A 22,663-nucleotide genomic window follows, 5' to 3' on the forward strand; every position below is an offset into this window, starting at 1 on the left:
TCGGTAAATTTGTTAACTTATATGGAACGGCTCATCAAAAACTTGTTTATGTTAGACTTGAAGACAACCATATCATAGTCAGCTGGAAAGCAGACAAACGGAAGACAATTCCATAGGTGTGCAGTTCTAAGAAAGAAGCTTTGCTCATGGAATCTACGCTTAGGTTTAGGCACAGATAAAGATTGGGGGAAACTATTGATAGTGTTTTCTGCTAGACAGGTGTTTCTTGTGAAAGTTTGGCGAGGGGGAACCATAGAATGGAGCTCAGCCGAGCACCTGCCATGAAAATAGCGATAAAGCAGAGACAAACTCGCAACATCTCTTCTGTAAGAAAGAGGTTGCAGGGAAGAGAAAAGGACATTCCCCACAAGGCTACAAAGTCTATTTTGAACTCTATCAAGGCACGATAAGTCCTTTCTAGCAGCTCTTGCCCAGATGTGGCAATAGTACTCCATCCTTGGACTTACCTGGCCCTTATATAGACAGAGAATTGCATCAGCAGTGAGATATCTACTGGATCCATAGAAGGATCCCACCATTTTTCCAGCGGCCTTGGCAACAGATTTAATGTATGTGCTCCATTTAAGATCAGGAGTAAGGGTCAAGCCCAGAAGCTTGTCAAAACATGACGCCTCCCCAAGACGAGAGCCATTCATTTCAATTGATGCCAGATGGGGACAGAGCATTGATGATGTAAAGATAAAAGCTAGGTCTTAGATGAATTAAAAGTAACAAGCCACCTCTTTCCCCATTGTACCACTTGCTCAAGATCAGAGGAGAGAGAATCAGAGAGAACCTGGTCGTTTACGGTCTTAGATGTGCTACCATAGATAGTAGTGTCATCAGCATAGATGTCTACAAATGATGTAAGGATGTGATTTGGAAGATCATTAATATAGACCAGGAAGAGAATTGGGCCCAGGATCGACCCCTGAGGGACTCCAGCATTAATACTAAGAGCTTCAGATTTTTGCCCATCAACCACTACTCTTATAAACCTATCTATCTATCTCTCTCTCTCTCTCTCTCTCTATATATATATATATATATATATATATATAAAAGAATATTAATTAAATAAATCATTTAATTCATTGACCTATGTATGCTCATTCTTAATTTTGGCTTAATACATTGGCTATGTATGCTCATTCTTAATTTTGTATGATTTTCTGTTCTTAATATTTTGATGAAGGGCGATTTTGATTTTAAACGGTTGAAAAGGGAAAAAAATATGTTTTTGATTTTCTTGTATTACCAACTATCAGATACAAATTAAAATGAACTTTGAAACGTTAGTAAATCGATTTGGTATAAACTTTCTATCTGAGAGTTAGCTTAAATGCTATTTTATATATATATATATATATATATATATATATATATATATATATATATATATATACAAACAGGACCCTCTAACTAGCATTGCCCGGTCTCGTAGAAAAGTTTTAAGTATGGTTGTTGTTAATTTATTTTTATTTCGGTCTATTATTCTCATCATTAGTTGTTGTTGTTTTTGATCTTTTATTGATTTTTGTTTATTCACAACGTTTCGGCCAACTATTCCTCTGGCCTTCGTCAGGTGGTAACCGCGACGGATAGGAACTTTGAATCTCCTAACTGCATTCTCAGCCATCACTGCCATCTGTAGTTGTTGTCGTCTCACCACATTTTGGCCAATTAACCTCTGGCACGCTTTGGGTGGGATTGAAACCGCTATCTTCAGACAATGTTCATCTGGAACTGTAGAGATTCAACGTCTCTATCAACTGCGCCACGGGCCCCGAAGGGCGATCAAGGTTGGATTCTTTGATCTTATAAATCCACATTTATTTATCTGATCTTCTATAGTCGGGTCCATATATATTATTCCTTAATTGGAATTCATTTTTGAGATGAGCATTATATATTAATTTATTTTTATTTCGGACTATTATTCTCATCTTTATTAGCTGTTGTTTTGGATCTTTTATTGGTTTTTGAGACGACAACAATTACGGATGGCAGTGATAGCTGAGAAAATAAATTCCAATTAAGGAATAATATATATATACCAATCGGTACGGACCCGACTATAGAAGATCAGATAAGTAAACGTGGATTTATAAGAATCCAACCTTGATCGCCCTTTGGGGCCCGTGGTGCAGTTGATAGAGACGTTGAATCTCTACAGTTCCAGATGAACATTGTCTGAAGATAGCGGTTTCAATCCCACCCAAAGCGTGCCAGAGGTTAATTGGCCAAAATTTGGTGAGATGACAACAACTACGGAGGCAGTGATGGCTGAGAATGCAGTTAGGAGATTCGAAGTTCCTATCCGTCGCGGTTACCACCTGACGAAGGCCAGAGGAATAGTTGGCCGAAACGTTGTGAATAAACAAAACCAATAAAAGATAAAAAACAACAACTAATAAAGATGAGAATGATAGTCCGAAATAAAAATAAATTAATATATAATGCTCATCTCAAAAATGAATTCCAATTAAGGAATAATATATATATGGTTGTTGTTGTTGTCCAACACTCAACCACCTCATGTTAAGAAAGGCTTTCAGAATAGATATCACAACCTCCGCATATTAAGAACGGCTTTCGGAATGATCACTGGCAACATTCCCATGTTAAGAATGGTCTTTAGAATAGACACCCCATTTTGGTGTTGGGGGTGACTATCAAAATATTTACCATAAATTTAACTTTGATAGTCTGTGTCAAAATCCCCATGTGCAAATACTATCAACTAAGAAAGAAGTTGGAGGTGGCAGTGTCGGTCTGATATAATTTGATTTGATTCTCGCCTGTGCGTAGTAATCTGGCAGCCAGTGATATATATATAATATAGGCTTTATATGGCGAAAACTACTTGCATCTGCCAAATATATAGATCAGATTTTCTTAATCAGCATAATGGAAACCCTAGAAATTTTAAAGAAAGTGAGTCGGTGGATCTAAGGTAAAAATGTATCCCCCTCCAAAAAAAAATGCTCTATAATCAATCGACTTTCCCCTCATAACAAGGCCGATAGCCATTAGTCACGTGCTCTCGTGTAATTAATGAATGCAGGAATGTAGGATTGACATGAAATTCTTAAAGATAAACTAAAATGACCGAAAATTGGGCTGAAATGACTTAAATAAATAAAAAGTAAATGACTTTAATGAACTTAAGAATGACTTGAATGATTAAAAAATAACTGGAATCTTGGCCAAAATGCCAAGAAAAGCGTATTTATTTGCTCCCCCACCGAGAAAATTAGGCACAAGGCCGATTTTTAATGTGAGGAGTGAAGGGGAACTGGGGACCAGCTCCCCGGGGAGTAGGGGAGCTGGATAGTGACAATTGGTATGAAAGGTTTCCCCTACATTGACCAAGGTCTTATATGTGGGGTTGCCCCCACATATGGTCTTTGTTTGCAGTATCTGCCGGAACAGATACTACACTTTGATCTTCATATTTAATTTATTCCGTTTAAAGAAAAAAATTACAATTAAAAAATTTCAATATAAAATTTAAAAAGTAAAATCGCCAAAAGACAAAACAAATTTAGGCACAAGGCCCTATAAGATCTGGGGAGGGGAGTGTTGCAGGGTCTTTGTAACTAAAGTAAAAATTGGAGTCTTTGGCGACTTACTCTTGACTGGCAACATTTACCACAATACCTCATTTACTCTGTGGAATCTAAAGCTAACTAATGAATTCCCAGCGTTTTAGCCAAGAGCATATATTTACAATTTCTGTGTGTGTGTGTGTGTGTGTGTGTGTGTGTGTGTGTGTGTGTGTGTGTGTGTGTGTGTGTGTGTGTGCGCGCGCATTTTTTTTATGTGTGTATGTGTGTGTGTGAAAAAAAGTTCAATTCATCGGAAAAATAAAAGTTCATGCTGGGGAGTGGGGAAAACAACCTAGAAAAAAATGATCAAATAAAAATGCCTAGTGCATTGTTAGTAAGGTCCCTTCCTGAGCTAATCTAAGTAGTTAGATCGCCTACTTTTCTCTGGGGTACCGAAAACAAGCAGGAAGATCCCTAGTGGGGATTGGGGTAGATTCTTATCGGGTAGTGGGGGAAAAATAAATAAAGCATATGAAATAAAAAGGTGGGGGGTAAAAGGCGACCTCCAAGTAAGGGTTGACAAAACAAAAGAGGGGGGGATAATGGTAGGGTAGCCTCAGAAGGTTCTCTAGTGCCAAAACAAACAATCGGGGGACCGGATCTCATTTGTATCACCAGTCAAGAGTCTCTTTAATTTTTCTATTGCTAACTTAGCGGGATCGGTTCCATGGGACCCAGTACCACATGTGACATGCCTATGGTGGTAACACGAATTCAAACTTGGCACCTCGTCGGATGCACAAGCTAGTGTCATGTTAAAGACAACACGAGTCAACCTCTTCCAATTGCATCTGATCTTTATTTTAAGCAGATGTTTAAAGTAGACGATCAGATCCCGATCCGGAACAGATATCTCTTCGCGGACTCGCTTAAGGCATGTGATCCATATGACCATTCTTGCTACTGCTAGGATCGCCAGAAAAACCATTCTTTTCTCCCTAGGCAGCGGTGGATCAATGTTCTCCACAAAATAAGACTCGTCGAGTTCAAACAGGCGCTTAGCATCGATGCGAGCCGTTACTTCGTTGACGTACCCTAGGAGTATCTTAAGCCTGCTGCAGCGGAAAAAAGCATGACTAACTGTTTCCCTCATGTCTTCGTCACAGCACAGGCAATAGACCCGGGTCTCTTCTTTGTGCAAGTGGAGTTCGTCAAAGAGGGGCAGTGCATCCCGGCACCCAACTCCACTGTGAGCGGACCTCCTCCAACGACATTCCCATCTGCTTCACTAGCGATTCCTTTTTGCTACACCCCACTAGCTCCTGATAAAGCCTGTTCCTAGACTGTTCAAGGACACTGGTCCCCGGCAACACTCTAAGTGCAGACCGGCATTCGGCGTAGAATGTTTGTTCTCCCTTCGGTCTCTGTCGAGCTTTGACTGAGGGGTCGGGTGTGAGATTGGAAAACGAGCTTCCAACTGCAGTGACCCATGGAATGTCTACGTACAGTGAAAGGTTCAGGAAGGCCAACACAGAAGATCGTGCTGTCCCAAACCTCCCTCGCTCGGATTTCGAACACAGACATCTCTGCAAACATAATGCTTACTCTTGTTCCACAAGAGTGAGTTGAGGTGCTCCTGTAAGCTGATTTGTCGTTTTGTAGGGAGGGGAAGTACAGACAGATGGTAAAGGATGAGTGGGAAGAAGTATGTAGCACACGCCTCCGCCCGAGCCTTCAAGGACAATTTCCTTCGAACCCAAGGCTTGACAGTGGATTTGACCTTGGTCTCTACTTCCAGCCAGTTTTTCTACAGCTGGAGACCTGGTCCGAATCACACACCGAGGATCCGGATTGGGCCGTCGGTCCAACTGAAGATGCCCGGAAGCGAATTTACTCCAGTCCAGGCACCCAACCGCAAATCCACCAACTTACTGCGATTGAAGACAGGCCCTATAACTTCTTCATATCGAGCAAGCACCTCGGTGACCGCTTGAATGTCTGTGGGGCAAGACACAAACACGGTGACATCATCAGCGAATGCAGAAACCCTGGCTCATGTGCCTCCAGGGAGAGCTATCCCGCACAGGACTGGTGTAGTCGCCTCGTCCCTTAACTTGTGAAGGAGGAGTTCCAACGCCAGGACGTACAACAGAAGTGACAGCGGACAACCCTGTCGCACCGACTGAGAGACGGCGAATGACTCCGACAGCTTATCGTTGATCTGCACCACTACCGTTGGCCTGTCATACAGTACAAAGATCCATTTGCGGAAGTCCAGATTAAAACTGGTGGCCTCTAGCACAGATCCCAGGAAATGATGGTCCTCCCTATCGAAAGCCTTGGACTGATCCAAACTGATCAGGGCAGCCTCGGCGTCGCCTTCTGTCCACTCTATGATCGTGTGGATCAAATGAAGATTGTCCTGTATCAATCTCCCCTTCACAGCATAGCGCTTCCTCCCTACCATGCCGTTAACTTTTCCTCAGCAATGTGATCACTCCCTTGGTCACCTGCCCAGGGATGGAACCCTGGACAAACCAATGGTTGAACACATCCTTCAGAATAGGGACCAACATAGGCGACAGCCTCAAGTAGAATTCGTAGGGTAGACCATCAAGCCCCGGGGTCTTGTTGCAGCCAACCTGCTTCAACGCAGTAATGATCTCATGTTCCATGACAAGACCATCACAGCTAGACGTCATGAGGCGGGGCGAGTCGACCAAATAGCTGCCAAACTCTTCGATCCTGAGTCTGGGTAGTTAGGTGAAGCACTCCGATAGATGCTCCCGAAACCCCTCACAGATCTCCCGCATCAAAACGAGGGCGTGCCCTAACAGGTTGTTTACTTTTCGAATGTACCCATCCGAGTCGTGCCTTAGAGCAGCCTTACGCTCAACAATGTCAATGTTAACAGCCTCGTTGGAGACTTTCATTTACCTAGCCCTAACTATCTGGCCCTCGTACCGCTCTTTAGCCAAGCGGTTGAGGTCTTGTTTAATTAGCTTTAGGGGGTCCCCCCTCCACCGCCCGGGTCAGCCTATTCTCTATACGCTTCTTGGCCTGAGCCTTATCTAGCACGAGGCATTGGCTGTACTGGACCAAGAAGCGTCTGATCTTAGCTTTGAGACTAACCCACCACTTACTCCTGGTAACCGCCCCCACTAATGCCCGCTGGATTAACTCTGTAATCTCCAACTGGTAGTCCTCCAGCTCCAACAAGGTGCTGTTGAACTTCCAGTATCTGGCCAGTTTAGGCTAGAGCTCAAGTTCAAACAGGCCATAAAAAGTTTATGGTCCAAGTGTCCTAAAAAGTGGAACGTGGGGCAAGATATGAAGTCTACATCGCCTCTTCTGACTAACATCTGATCCAAGTAAATACTTGAATGGGAAGGCACATTAGGATGCCATGTCTACATCTCCTGCCCCGGGTGATCCATGCGGAATCTGTCGACCAGGTCGCATGAAGCCATCAAGTCTGACAGACTGCTGTCACATCACACCGACCCACTAGTCCCCCCGACCTTATCTTGGGATCAAGGATGGCATTCCAATCACCCATTAAAACTACCCTCTCCGGATCATCTATAAAGCCCTCCACCCATCAAAAGAAGGAAGCCCTCTCCACAGCAGAATTAGGCACATAAACTGCGACTATCCGAAACACACTGCTATTAACAGCAACATCGACGACAATCGCCCGCCCGTCCTTGTCCGCATGAATAATATTCAAGGACGCTGATAGAGTGCAATTTACTAGCAAGGAGATTCCCCGACTATAGGTATTGCCATATGCTGAGTAAACATTGTAGTCGTTCACCAGCACCTGACAATCGCCGTCACAAATAAAGTGGGTCTCCTGCATAGTGGCAATATCTACCTTGAGGGACACCAGATCTCTCAGCACGAGCGCGGCCTTGCTTCGACATCTGAGGCTCCTCACATTATAAGTAGCCAAGTTTAAAGACATGGTCACCTACCTTACTCAGTGTCACATATGGGCCTGAAGTCCTCAGGGGTGAGGACGTGGTAGGCCTGACCAAGACTGCCGGTGAGGAGTTCTGTTGAGGGATGTCCGTCTTTCATCACACCTCCCACGTCCAGGGGAAGTTAACTTTAATGCCCTGTAAAAGGAAGGATGGGCGTAGATTGGGGTTCTTCCCTCGCATTTGTAGAACAGCTGGTTGAGTGAAGGATGTTCCGTATCCACCAGCTGCTGGCCTGGAATTGCATCCTTCATGGCTTCTAGCATAGCCCATAGGACTTCAGTCCTAGAGTCCTTGTTGACCCTAACAAATGTGGTCAACAAAAGAACGTCTATAAATTTGGTGGGGTCGGTGATGTTGTTGCCACCGACATACACAAAGTTCTTTAGTTGATTGTAACGGACCTTCTGCTGGCTTTTCAGTTCTGGTGTTGTCTGCAGAAGGCCCATCTCACATATCCTTCCTCCTGGAAGGAAAGGGAGTCTTTTTGTCCACTCCATGCAGATTGGTGGGGTGGGTTTTTCCTTGACTGGAGGAGGAGTGGGTACAGCAGGAGTAGGGGAGGGGGTGTCGGTGTTGGGGTGTCTGGTGACAGGGGAGGTAGTTTTTGGGGTCGTTGCTTGACCTTTCTGCAGATGGATTGTGTGGTAGTGTTCTTGGGGATCTGGGGAGGGAGGTGGGAGGTTGGGAAGGGAGTCGCTCTGGCTGTTTGGGGGGGGGGGGGGGTCAGCCTCGGCTGGATTGTTATTGTCTTTGCGGGTGGGGGTGTCTCCCTCGGTTCTCCTGCTTTTCCTCCTCTTGGTCGTTCTCTTGCTGACTGCTGCTGCCGCTGTTGTCTCCTCTATGTCTGTGGCTGTCTCTAATCCCTCCAATACGATCTCTTCCTCAGAGTCCTGGAGCTTCCTCTTGTTTGAGGAAGAGGACGCCTAAGTGTCCATCGGAGTGATTTCGGGTTGGGTTTTGGTCATTATTGGCTTGGGCAGGTTTTTGATGGATCTGCCCTCCATTGTGACTGTTGCCCAACCCGCTTCTGCTACTGGGTCGGAATTGCCTGTAGCTGGGGCTGCAGCTTGTACCTCTGCTGGGGTTTTGGCTGGTGTTTTGGTGGGGACTTTTCCCTGGGGATTGGCTTGTTTTTTTTTAGGACAGTCTTTGGCTATGTATCCCCTTAGCTGGCAGTGCCAGCAGTGAGGTTTTCTCCCCTCCACGATCAGCGTCATAGTCTGCTCTCCAAACTTGAGCATGGCTGGAACATTGTTGAAACTGGCCTTGTCCAGGACCATCCGCACTCTGTAGTCCCTGGTCAACACGTTGCATCGACCGCGGGCTGGGGCGACTGCCTCCACCTCACCGTACTGGCTCAGTATGGCCCCCACTTGTTTTCCCATCATATAGCAGAGGACGTTCAGTACTGAGACAGTCGTGTTCCTCCTGCCGAGGTATACTGGCTGGAGCCGAACATTCCTGCTTCTGTGTTCGGTCCTGGCCAGTCTTTTTGCATCCTCTTGGCTGGGGAGCAGAATGTCCCACATGGCGAAACTCCTTCTGCATATGTAGCTTGCCGGAATGTTCAGGTCAATGAAGATTTCCACCATGATGTCTTTGTTGACACCCGTTAAGCTCCTTGTCTTGAGGTCGGAGATGATCAGAGAGAGAACTCTCTTCTCCAATTTTTCGATTTGTCCCAAAAGGGGTATGATGGTTGTTCCCTTCGTGACATCCTTATAAGTGGAGTTGAAGAGCTCCCTATAATCATTGGGTGTCATCTGCTCTAGCTCCTGAGGGCCCCATGCCACTGTCTCATCCTGTTTGGTGTTGGACAGACCAGGAAGAGGATCGGCTGCTGCTGCCTTCTCTTTCTGTTGCTGCTGTTGTAGCTGCTGCTTTGTCCTTTTGCTTGGGGCTAACTCTGGCCAGTCCTCCTGTGGTGTAATAGACTGGTTTTGGCCCGTCTTCTGGCCCCTTTCCTTCCTTTTGCCCAGGAGTTGCATCGTGAGATTTCTCGCATCGGGCTTTATTGTCAGTGGGTTGGTTTTCGGGGCTTTCGGTGGTGTTAGAGTGTTTTGGGGAGCTTTGAGCGGTGGAGGTGCCTTATATTCCCCCCCCCCCGAGAACCTTTAGCGATTCCAAAGTGTCTCTGAAAAGCGCTCTGGTTCTACGGGCAACATCGTCTTCATCATCTTCCCCTTCGGGCGTCGGGGAGCAGCCCTCATGGGGAGTAGGTGCTGGATGGCCGGTGGGGACTGGGAGACCGGGGGTGCCACGGGTTGTGGATCATCATTGTCGCCTTTGGTCTCCTCGTCTCCAACTTCTCTCTGTTCTTTTGCCGGGAGGCTGTCCTCGTGGGGAGCAGGAGTGGTGGGGTCTTCTCCGGCCAACGAGGGTTCGTTGGAAGTGGTTCCCCGGAAAGATGCCTCTTTCCCTCATCAGCTGCCTTTCTGGTCCCTTTCCTCTTGGAGTGGTCCTCTTGGGGAGCCTGGGCAGGAGTGCTTTCTCCGATCGACGAGGATTGTGGTGGAAAGGGTGTCACAGGATGTGTACTACCCAAATCACACCTCGTTCCCTTGTCAGCCGCTTCTTTGACTCCCCTGTCTGGGGAGTGGCCCTCTTGAGGAGCCAGGGGCTGGATTGGTTACCCTCCTGTAGTTGGACCTGCCTGGGTCGCCACGGGCTGCGGCCCTACCCTGGCCTTCTCCTCCTCTTCATTCTTCGTGGGGGGTGCTCCCTCTGATGCGGAGTACTCGAGGGGGGCGATGTGGCGCATCTGGCGCGGTATACCCCTTTTTCCCGGCATCGTGGAAAAAACTGCACCGGCAACTGACGCAGACCAAATTGTAGCGGGGGAGAAAAGAAAATGCTGGGAAATGGGGGGGGGTGAGATCAGAAGAGAGAAAGTGGATTGACCTCCCCTCACGGGGAAGTCGGATTAGTCAGCTCAGATCCCCCGCAAGGGGGGAGAGCAGCGAAGGAAGACAGACCGATGGAGTGACTTATAGAGTCGCTTGCACACGACTAAAAACAGTGAAGTACTTTTGGTGTTGTTGTTGTTGTTGCCGTCCCCCCCCCCCGCTCTTCATGGTAAAAACGGCTTTTGGAACAAACACCTCCAACCTCTCCTGGTCACCCACAACATCCCCATATTAAGAATGGCTCTCGGAATAGACACACCCTCTCGTGAGTAGGAAGAGTTTCATTCAATTTTTCATGTCATAATGTAGGATACCCAAACAAAACATTTCAAAAAGAAAGTTTAGGACGCTGCAAAAAAAACATTAAAAAACAACCATTTTAACTTAAGATTCGTTAATTTTGTTATCTCATAATTTAGGACGCTAAAACAAAACATTAAAAAAAGAAAGTTCGTTTTGTTTACTAAGATTACTAAGATTATTAGACAGAAAATGCTTATCCAGATTGAATGGATTAACATTTTTTCTATTATTTTTTCATTGAAAATCAAGTGGGGGGGGGGTCGTTTTATGTTAAACTAGCTAACCCAACCCGGCGTTTCCCAGGCGTATCATATGCCTACTTTGATTGAAATTCTGAGAATTGAGATGTTTTGCCTGAAAATCATTGAAAAATCATGTATGGAGACCATATGACGCTAAACTAGTTGACCTCACCCTGCATTTCCCAGGGGTGTCTAGCTTCTTTTTTTTTTTTTTTTTTTTTATCAAAATATTATTATCATTAAATTTATCAGACGTCTTCACAAAATTATATTTAAATCCATAAATCCATTCTTTTTAATTTATAAATTTATAAATAATAAGAGGTTAAGAATTGGGTTTAAGTACCATAGATTTGATTGAAACAATATTTATAAGCATTTTTGCAATCAGTGTAAACCTGTTCTGGAGTCTTTGACAAATCCATTTTGGTAGTCATGTAAATTATGGTGTGTATAATTGGGATTCTTCACACTACTAATTTCATCTTGGATGTTATTCTTAGAATTTTCCAGCTAATGTAACTTCTGAGCTTTTTCGAGTGCATTTCATTGAATTTAGGAAGTTTTATTTCAAACTTGGAAATCGACATGCAATTTCAAACTAAACTGTTTACTTAATCCATGGGGACAGATTCTTCTCGTTCTGTCAGCCATGATCAGATAGAATTCTCAAGCAATTTTTATTTCATTCTTAGTACCACTTATAATGAGGATTGAACCTTCAACTTCCAGAAGATCGTCATTTAGAATTGATTACTACTTAACAATCTTATTCATAGCGCTGCATGATACATTATGAAATATTTGAGAATGGTTGACTCAACATACAGTGAGAGGAAGTGAAAGAAATACATAGATAGCTAAGAGAGAGAAAGAGAAGGGGCAGTTGTTTAGTTAATTACAGATTATTGCTAATGAGGACAATTAAAACTTTTACAGACATAAGTCAATCCCTGAAATAAAGCATATTTTAACATGTATTTTATATTATTAAAGTATATAGGAAGAAAGCCTTTGGGAAAGAAGTATTTATAAATTCAGTTTTAGTATAATAATATCATCATCATATTCTGTTTAACATCCATTTTACGTGGCATATCTTGGACGGCTTTTAGAAATTTAGTTCCAAACTAACCTATCTCTGGCCAGGTTTTTATTTATCCCTCTTTCTTTCAAGTTCATCCTTATTACTTCATCCCATATTTTTCCCTGGATATCCTCTGGCAACAGATCCTGCTAGCACAGCTGTTCTGTTCTGTATGTAGAGACCCAAGCACTTTTAATGTTACTATTCTCTTATTATGCATTCATCTCCCTATACTGACAGAGAACTTGAATGCCTACTAGATACTGTCCTCAAGTGTCTAAGGTCTCTCTGTAAAGGGGTTTGTCAGAACAATCTGGCATGAGGATACTTTTTCCATAGAAGTAAACCCTGACCAAATATTCAAAATCACATATAGTATTCGCTGCCCATATAAGATCTCCTCGCTATGGCTAACCCATATTAGCTTGTATGAGGAATGGTGCACCTTCTTCAAGTGATGTTACCTCAAGTAACAGCATGAAACTAGATACTCCACCAGACTAGATAAATTCTTATCCTGGAATTCAGTAAGACCAAGAGACCAAAATAAAAGATATGATACAATACATGAAAATGGTTAACTGAGGAGAGGAAAATTATGTTCTCAACTTCTTTATTAACTCAGTGTTTGAGAAATAAAGAACTTAAGTGGAACATTCGAATATCTATGTATCTCATATAGACTTCAAGAGTTAGCCCCAGGTTGTGGGCCCCTTGATTTCTGAGAACCTCTGACTGAAGTAAAATAAAATAAAATAAAAAACAGATAATGATGCCAAATTTGTTCACCTTTAAGACAAGATGTCTTCTATCTAACGATGAGCAGAACAGAATCAGATTAGGTTGGGACGCCTTCAGAAAAAACAAAACTGACCTAACATATATCATACAAATACCATACAAAATTAAAGATAAAATCTATCATGCATATGTCCTACAGACTTTAATGTGTCAACTGGACTGTAAAATTACATCAGAAAGTGGAAACTTTCCAAATTAACCTCATGCGCTTTCATTACTGATCATAATCCCATCAATATAGCAAAGTTACAAAAACTCATTGGCATACCATCAATGTCTTCTCTCATCAAATGTAAAGTATTTGGATTATTTGGCAACATTAAGCATTCTAGTATAAGGCTATGCAAAATATGCATTGAAAAAATAATACAAGGAAGCCAGTCGAAAAGTACACAAAAGAAAAGATCGATAGTCAATGTTTCTAAATGGGCAAACATGAACAGAAAAACCGAGCAAATATTTTGGTCCAAGATCGTATGGTTTGGAGGACACTCAGCCAAGTTAATACATATTCGACAGCTAGCAGAGAAAATGTTTAATAAAAATGCCAAATTTATTAAAAAAAAGTACACATCAATTATTTTGGTGAAAAACTAAAAGCGATTTTTAAAAATGAGTAAAAAATCAGCCAGTATTTTCGGATTATAATTTTCTTTTCAAATTGGATTTAAATAATGTTTTACTTTATTATAATTAAATATATTATGTATAATACAACTAAAATAAATATGTTACCATCAAGAATTCTATTTTCTTCTTCAGACTCTGTCCAAAGACGTCCCTGTTGCACCAAAAGAGACAGCAGTTCTTCAATTAGAAAAGAATCCAATAAATTTTGACGAGCTTCAATTGCAATCTGACACGTAAAAATAAAAAAAGACAAAAGTGTAGTAGTAGTAGTAATAGTAGTAGTAGCAGCAGTGGTAGCAGTTATAACAAAAACAATAATAACAGAATAACAATGTTTTTAGGCATGGCCAAAAAATGGTAGAAAAACCTTGTTTTTTTAAACAAATTAAAATCTATTAAAATCCATTATTCTTGAGTAACTTTTTTTCCAAAAAGATAAAAGCCTGAATTTTATCATATGAAAAGCAGAATAATATTAAACATTTTCTACTATTTTTAATAAAATTTTAAATTTAAAACTTTCTAAAAAAAACACCATTAACTATTTTTGTCTCAATAGAAAACACATTTATATATTTTTTATTAGGTTTTTGAATCAATTAATTTTTTAAAAATAAGAATATGCAAAAAATATTATTATTAGTTCCTGAATTTCCAATAATTCCATCTTTTATCTCAGACTTTGTGTGGCAAAATTAAAAAATCCAGTTTTGAAGAAATTACAGTAGCCTTTACATAACAGACTTCGTGTGGTGAAATTAAAAAATCCAGTTTTGAAGAAACTACAGTAGCCTTTACATAAATGAATGAAGTCATTTTGTCTTGTAAATTTTTATGTATTTTTAACGTTTGTTTTGACGATTAAATAAAGAATCAACTTTATAAGTGTTTAATTCTTTTTTTCATAAACGATACATATTTGTTGCCTACATAACCCCCAAAGTTAAGCAATGATGAGGCTGGCCAGTACCAGATGGGTGACCATTTGGGGAATGCTAGGCGCCGTATGTGTTGGAGACAACTCCTGCATCTAGTATCATGCTTGGTCGTCTTGACCCTGTTTTGCCATCAGGACCAAGTGTTTTTGGTCAAGAGAGCATGGTAGATGCAAAAGTCCCCCACACTTTAAACTAAGTGAAGCGCGAGTTACAGCAAAAAGGAAAAGAGAGAGATAACAACTGTTTCTAAATATGAACAACTGTCTGTAGGCCTTATGGTCTACCATAGATGAGGAAATATGACGTAATGATAAATTGCCAAAAGAAATTATCGTATTTTTAGCAAAATGCGCAGTTATTTATCATTTTCTTTTTTTTTTGGTATCGATTCTTCAAAACATTTCCTATCATTGAGCTCACCAGAAAAAACTTATTAATTTATTTTTCAAAGATTTAGATTTAAAAGTACTGTTTATTGTAAAAGTAATGAAAAAAGATATATATATATATATATATATATATATATATATTTTTTTTTTTTTTTTTTTTTGCTCATCTAAAAGAATAATTATTATTAACATATTCAACAAATTTCACACTTGATAACACAATGAATGAAAAATTAAACACATTCAAAATTCGGATTTTCAACTTTAAAATCTGATATATGCGCAATTGTTTTTTTTTTGTTTTTTGTGTGTGTGTTTATTTTTATCTACAATCCTCATCCTCCCTCACAATACAGTATATGTTGTTCAGTTTCGACTGATTTTAAGCATATTTGTAATCACAAATAAAGAAGGGGGGTGTAGACCAATATATATATATATATCGATTATGAAAAAAAATGTACACCATTTTTCACTTAGTAACCGGTGAAAATTTCGTATTGATACTTGATTTTTGATAGATTTTTAAAGCGAGGCTCCATCAAAAAATACTTACTCCCTCCTGTTTTGGTTGTGCCTATTTAAAATCATTTGATATTTGCTTGGCTTGAATACTTGCTACTGATCTGATCAAATACTCAATTTCGAGATTTAATTAGTCATAAACAATCTCTTGCGGAGTCAAGCAATTGTTCATGAATCTTATTTAAAGAAGCACCTCCATGCTTTTCTGTTAGTTAGCTGGTGACAGAGAAAGGTTGTCTAATGAACCTTTGTCACTATGCACCCCACCAACACTTGTTTCTTAGTACACAAACAAAACCAACCAAGTTCTCAGTTCTTCGACAAATTAAGGTGTGATAAATTAGGGCAGGGCAAATGGCTCCTGCTGGGTTTTTTATGCTAAAAATCTTTGTAAAAATAAAGTTTTTATTTTCGAGACTTCAGGGGAATATTTAAAAAAAACAAAAACAAGTCAAGCATAAAAAAGTAAAAATTATTTGTTTATTTTTTTTTAAATCGTAAAAATGTTTTTGTGTGTATTTTTAATAGTAAGTGTTTTTTTTTTATCGTAAGTGTTTTTGTTTTTGTTTAATGGTAAATATTTACCAAAAAAATTACAATGAAAAGTAAAAATATCAAAAAATCATTTAATTCCACCAAATCTTGACTCATCAATCCGAAAACAAATAATAAAATAAATAAAACTTTTTTATTTTTTACAAAATTTTAAATGGAAAACAAAACAGCACATCAATCTGTCTAAATTAAAATTGGTTGCTCTTTGTTGTTTTTCACATAAATATCTCCAGTTTCTCGAATAGCATGCCTAAATATAGCACGAATAGAAAATCAGCAGGAGCAGTTGTCATGCTTTATCGTACATTTGTTGTGCCTTAATTTGTTGTATATACAGTAGAACCCTGGGATACGATGGCCCTATAATATGTTTTTTTCAGGTTACAATATGGAATACAATGTTTTTCCAACCCTTGGTTACAGTATTTGCCCCAGTGCTTTTTATAATGTTATTTGATTATATACATGTGTATTATATACCGTACTGTGTTTTGTTACTAATTTTTAATGCCGTATCCCGGCGTTCTACTGCAATTAGTAAAAACCACAAAATTCTTAAAGAACTTTGGTTTTCTGTGAGTCCTGTTTGCTATCATGTGGAAGTCAGGCGATAGCCTGATCAAGTTTTACTTACAACATGAACTCATGGGACTTGATAACCTAACAATAATTGTTCATGTTTACTGAGGCTAATATGTAGTATAGAAATAAACCAGAATAAAAATAGATTTCGATGTGGGATCATTGGGAACAATAACCTTCTTTGAAGTTGGAGACTGTTAACTATTTCCATCAAGAGTTATGTCCCTTTTAATAATTGTTAGATTGAATGAAATGGTTTGTCACACCATAGGTGACTTTGTTGTTTATAATCTTTTCATTATAATAGAGGTGTTTAATAATTCGCATAGAAATGGTGATATTTCATTGTTAGACAATCAGAATCAATCAATCATGAACGTAACAAATATATAAAGTTGAAATTTGTTGGTGGGAATGACCTTGTTCCTATTTGGAGGGCATTGAAAAGTGGAGTACTAAAGACAATTATACGAAAGTGGAAGTTAAAGCTTTAGAGCTAAAGGATTTGTAGAATACATGATTTGGAAGAACAATACTGATATTTCTTTTCCCTTCTCGTTTAGTATTTTGTTTTAGCATTGAGTAATCTCAAATCACTTAAGAGTGTTGTAGTTTTCTTGAAGCATTGTGCATAGTGTATAAATAAATTTAAACTTTAGAATTCTGAGATAATGCAATGTAAAATTGAAATGAAAAATATCCCAGTGATAAGCAAGATGACAATAGACTAAAGAGATAATATGTAATGTAGTGTAAATATTCTTTTTTATTTCTAGTGTGTTATACCCTGCACAGATTTTTTCTAATATTTCTAAGCTAATTACCTCGTTTTAAAAGAAAATCCATATCATGTATGTGTTGTGTTGTCATTTGGCATAATAAAAATGATAAAATAAAAGATAATTGAAACTTCTCTTCCAATTTTCGGATTTTGTAATCATGCCCAAATACATTTTATTTTCTTTTAATGGATTGATAGTTGCTATTTCTTCTGACGAGTTCATAGCAGAATAGATTCATTGATTGATATAATAATTAAGTGAATGATTTTGCACTATGAAACAGATACTGTAAAAAATTAAAACCTCATAAAACATCATAACCTGAAAAAAACAGTATCCTAAGGTCATCGTATCCCGGGGTTCTACTATATATATATATATATATATATATATATATATATATATATATATATTATTATTATTATTATTATTATTATTTACTATAATAATTATTAAATACCTACAGACACTAGTGTTTCATCCTTTTGGGAATCAGGGTGTCACGATTAACGCCAGTCAAGAGATTCGAACTGCGGCAACAGAAGTCATGTCTGGCTTTATTAGCAAGGACCTGAACCACTCGGCTATGGTCAACAGCAAGAGATACAGTTGAAATTAAACATTTATTCTTATTAAATGCTTTTAATGTCAGTCAGAGTGACCTAATCATTATATGACGATCTATGCGTAACAGCTAAGTTGACCGACTTTATTACAACTGAAAAGTGCTGAACAATAAGAAACAAGTTTCTTAAAGGGGCTGACATTATCATTTACAATAATAATTATTAAATACCTACAGACACTAATGTTTCATCCTTTTGGGAATCATCAGTGCAGGATGTCACGATCTACACCAGTCGAGATCTACCACTAGCCTGGTAGGGGTGAATGTGAGTGAAAAAGAAAAAAGAAGTGTAAAAAACGATATATATCTATAATATAAAGCTGAATGTCTGTCTCTGTGTGTGTGTGTGTGTGTGTGTATGTGTGTGTGTGTGTGTGTGTGTGTGTGTGTGTGGTCATGAATAGGCTCCTATATGGTTGACTATTTTAAAAAACTGATTGCATATAATGATAGAAGATTTATCGAGACACAGGAATGGGTATGTTTGATCTGGCAGAACGGTGGTTCATTAAAATTGTGGGGTCTACGTTCGCACCTGGTCCACAAAGTATGAAAATAAAAAATTTAAAAATTAAAACAAAACGTTTACAAGTGTTTTTGATATAGATGTACGTAATAATACCTTGATAAGTATGTTTTAACTTAAATAGGGATGGTATAATAAAATTATGAGGTGTTCGTTCGCGCCTGACCTCCATAGAATGGAAATATGTCACAAAGTTTAACAATGTTTTTTAATATAGATCCACAGAATATTGTGATAAGTATTTCAGTGTGAACAGGTATGGTATAATAAATTATGGGGTTTATCTATTTTATTTTTACTTTCATCATATTTTGCTTTGGTTTTGATACCCTCAAATTCAACCCAAATTTACAACCCTTCCTTTTCATAACCTATCATACTTTCATAAATCAGAGTCCATTTTCTGTAGGATATTTTTGAACCCAGTCAATGACGGGTACTTTTGCTAGTATATATATATATATATATATATATATAGATATATATTACACTTCTTTTTTGTTTTTCACTCATGTTCACCCCTACCAGGATAGTGGTAGATGCACAAGCCCAGATGTGGCAACAATACTCCATGCATGGTGGTCTTATAGAGGTACAGTATAATCTCAGGTGTAAATAGTCTTCTAGCTCGATGGAGATTATATATGTTTGGGATTATGTTAGAAGACTGTTAGGAATGTTGGGAAGAAGTTAATTTATTGGAATGTTTTAAAGAATGATTTTCTAGGGAGAAAAAATATTAAAAAGAAAAATTGGGGAGAATGAAATGCAGTTGTATCGTGGCAAATTTGATAGAAAGTGTTTTCATATTTATGACTTTGTCGCCACAAAAATACCACGTTCTTGCTGAAATTTGAACGCTTTTGTTTTGTTGCTTAAACAATCATTCAATGTGAACATGATTACAATAAATAAGATCCAAAAATAATATTAACTATGAAAGAATTTAAAATATTTGGTACAAATGAGTTTTCTGAAAAAGTTTTAAAATATCGGGTACAAAATTGACTTAACATTGGTGATAGGAGACAATATAAAACGGAAAATAACTGAAACGAAATTGCTTCAGTCAAGGAAGTTCAATAGCACCAAGATATTTAAGACATCAATAGTCATAATGACTAAGTGTTTCTGTCTGCCCGTCTGATAACTACCACATATGATTTAACAGACGATAAAGAAGGGAGAATAGGACCAGACATGATGGGAGGAGGGGATGTAATAAAATCATTTAATTTTTTGAATCACTGTTTTTTGTTCATTGATTCTGTTTAGTTATTAATTTACGTGAGAAAAATGCATATTCAAAGGAGTGGAGTCACCAACACTTGTTGCTTTTTTATATCTTAGGTTGTCGCAAAAGTTTGTAAACACTTGCAAAAAATCGAATTTTTTATGTAATTTTTAATTGATTTTTTTACTCGCTTATATTGTTATAATGATTTTCGTTTTTCTATTCCAAATGGCAATTGATAAAATTGAGCTGCGATTTTTGATTTGTTACTGCTGGAAGTGAGGTTTTTCAGCCAGGAAAGCCACAGAAGAGATTTGCTGTTGATGAAGATGAAGGAACAATTGCATATGTGGTGATCTAAAAGTGGTACAAGCATTTCGCTTCTGGTAACATGAGTCTTGAAGATAAGCCTCATTCAGAACAGCTATTAAACGATGTAACGATGGAGACTTGCAAATTGGGTTGGACATTGTGCATTCATCGAGCACTCAAGTATTGGCTAATGAGCACAGAGTTAATAAGTAGACAATTCACCGACACTTGAAGAAATTTGATTTTTTTCACAAAAAGCCGCACCAAAACCTGCGCAGACTCGTCAAAGCTCAAGCCAACAGACAAGTTGAAATTTGCTGTCGATTGCTCAGCAATACATGGACGAGTATTTTTGGAAGTGCGTTGCGACATTGGGCAAGAAATGGGTCTATCTGGTCCAGCCCAATCGAGACAAGTGATGGATTCAGAAAGGGCAAGAGACACCATCGGTCTCAAAACAAGATCGATTTGGCAAGAAAGTCATGTTGTGTGTTTGGTGGAACTTTGAAGAAATCGTGCATTTTGAGTTGGTTTCAAATGGTCATGCCATCAGTGCCAAACTTTACTGTAAGCAACTGGAGTGAGTCTACGAAAAGTTAAAGCAAATGTACCCAGCTCTGATCAACCAAAAGTGTGCTTTGATGCAACAGAACAATACCAAGCTACACACCGCCAGGAAGGCCAAAGGCAAGTTTGGAGAGCTGGATGAGGTTCTGCCACATCCAGCCTACAGTCTTGATTATGGCCTTTTCCGCTCAATGCAACACTCTGAAGGGCTGCCAATTCAACTTGTTTGATGAAGTCGAGGAAGCATGTTAAGAATTCTTCTATTTGAAGCCAGCTGAATGGTACTTTGACCTGATCTGCAAGCTTCCCGATTGATGGCAGAAAGTTTTGGAAAATGATGGTCTTTATTTTGAGGATTCATTTTTAATTTTAATGTTTTTTTTTATTATTACTTAGTGAGTAAAATTTCAATTTTTTGCAATTGTTTATTATTTGATGTTTTCATTTTTATTTTTTTAATTATTGATATAAGTTTGAATGTTTATTACATGTTTTGGACGGTTTTACACCCTCATCAGATATTTTGTGGTGGAAGATGGATTTGGAGAAGCCATTCTGAAAACTAATGTCTCTCTTGTGAAATGAAATGTGTTTTTGAATTACTGTTTCTTCAAACTTGGTTTGGTTGGGATCAGGTTGGGTTCATTCAGTGGAATTTAAATTGTGACCAGGTCGGTGGTTAATTTTTCATTTTTTATGATTACTTTTTCTTGTGTGGGGGGTATCATGTGTGTAGGGGTCACACTTAAGTTTGAAGTAATGATTCTGCCATTGTCTTAGATTTATGTACATCCGTTCTTTCCTCGTGCATGTTATAGAGCATTGTATCATCAGCAAATATATCCAACTCAGACACTATGAAAAAATGACCTCCAGACTGAAGTAGAATGGGGTCGCAAATGGATGGTAAGATTTAATGCTAGTAAGACTAAATTTCTCTCCTTTAACAATTACAAGACGCCTCTCCAACCAGCTATATCTATGACAAATAACACTCTACCTGAGAATTCTTCCTTCAAACTCCTTGACCTAACATTTGCAGGCAATATGGTCTAGAAAAAATGCATTGAGGACATTGCGAAAGCTGCTGCAAAGAAGGTGAGTTTCCTCTATTGAGCTAGAAGACTACTCACACCTGAGAATATTTTGTACCTCTACAAAGCCACCATTCGTCCATGGAGTATTGTTGCCACATCTGGGCTTATGCATCTACCACTAGCCTCTCCCTCTTGGATAGGGTCCAAAAAAGTGTTTTCTAATAGGTCTCACTTTGTCAACTAAGCTCCAACCCCTGTCCCATTGTCACAATCTTGCATCTCTGTGCCTGGTTTACAAACATTTTAATGGCATGTGCTCTGATGAACTTGTTGCACTTGTGCTCCCGCGATGTACATATCCCTGACAAACCCACTTAGCAATAAAATCTCACCCTTTCACTTTTGAGGTCCCTAAATGCCAGAAAGCTTTCTATTCTAATAGTTTCTCCCTTTGAATAACTAGACTTTGGAATTTCCTTCCTGTTACCTGCTTCCCTGCCTGTGCTGATATGCAAAATTTAAATGTAATGCAAACCAACATCATGATACTCTTTCCTAGGCATGGTCCCAAATAGTAGCTCCTTACATCCAAGTGGCAATATGCCTTGTTAAGGGGTGAACGTAAATAAAAAAAAAATAAAAAAATTCAAAAACAAATCTAGTTAACAGACAGTCAATTGGATAGGGATAGTGTAAAAAAAATAATTTTAACAGTCATAAAGTACTAGAATGGCCCAGAAATGGGGCATGATTTTACATTAAATTTATGTACGAAATTGATCCCTCAGTAATTGTCTGTATTTTTGAGATGAGGTGTTTTCATTTATTGAGATTGTCGAACTGACTTCCTCATCTTGGTTGTTATAGTCACAACGTTTCGGACGTTTTGCCCTCCGGCCTTCATCAGGTGTTTTGTATCTAACTGGGGAACCGTTTGTTAGGAGTCTCGAACCCAACCCTTTATTATTATTACGGGGGTACCGTGTTCGGACTCCAGCTAGGCTCTGGGACATAGTTGCTGATTCTCTGTTTTGAATGTTACTTTTCACTGCTTTCATTCAGGATTGAACTCAGCACCTTTG

General features: G+C 39.1%; 1 protein-coding gene across 5 annotated transcripts in view; it reads right to left on the minus strand.

The window, feature by feature from the left end:
* Positions 1-22,663, minus strand: part of LOC145254871 (uncharacterized) — a 67,774-nt gene that overhangs the window by 5,533 nt on the left and 39,578 nt on the right. For 3 of the 5 annotated variants that reach the window (XM_080113746.1, XM_080113745.1, XM_080113744.1), the window contains exon 5: positions 13,612-13,732. In XM_080113746.1, the coding sequence (XP_079969872.1) occupies positions 13,612-13,732 (121 nt within the window). The remainder of the gene's footprint in view (positions 1-13,611; positions 13,733-22,663) is intronic. The other 2 variants (XM_080113748.1, XM_080113747.1) reach the window with 1 other exon arrangement.

The sequence above is a fragment of the Euprymna scolopes genome, chromosome 30 (assembly GCF_053919585.1).
Source record: "Euprymna scolopes isolate OS-2025 chromosome 30, ASM5391958v1, whole genome shotgun sequence".
NCBI lineage: Eukaryota > Metazoa > Mollusca > Cephalopoda > Sepiida > Sepiolidae > Euprymna > Euprymna scolopes.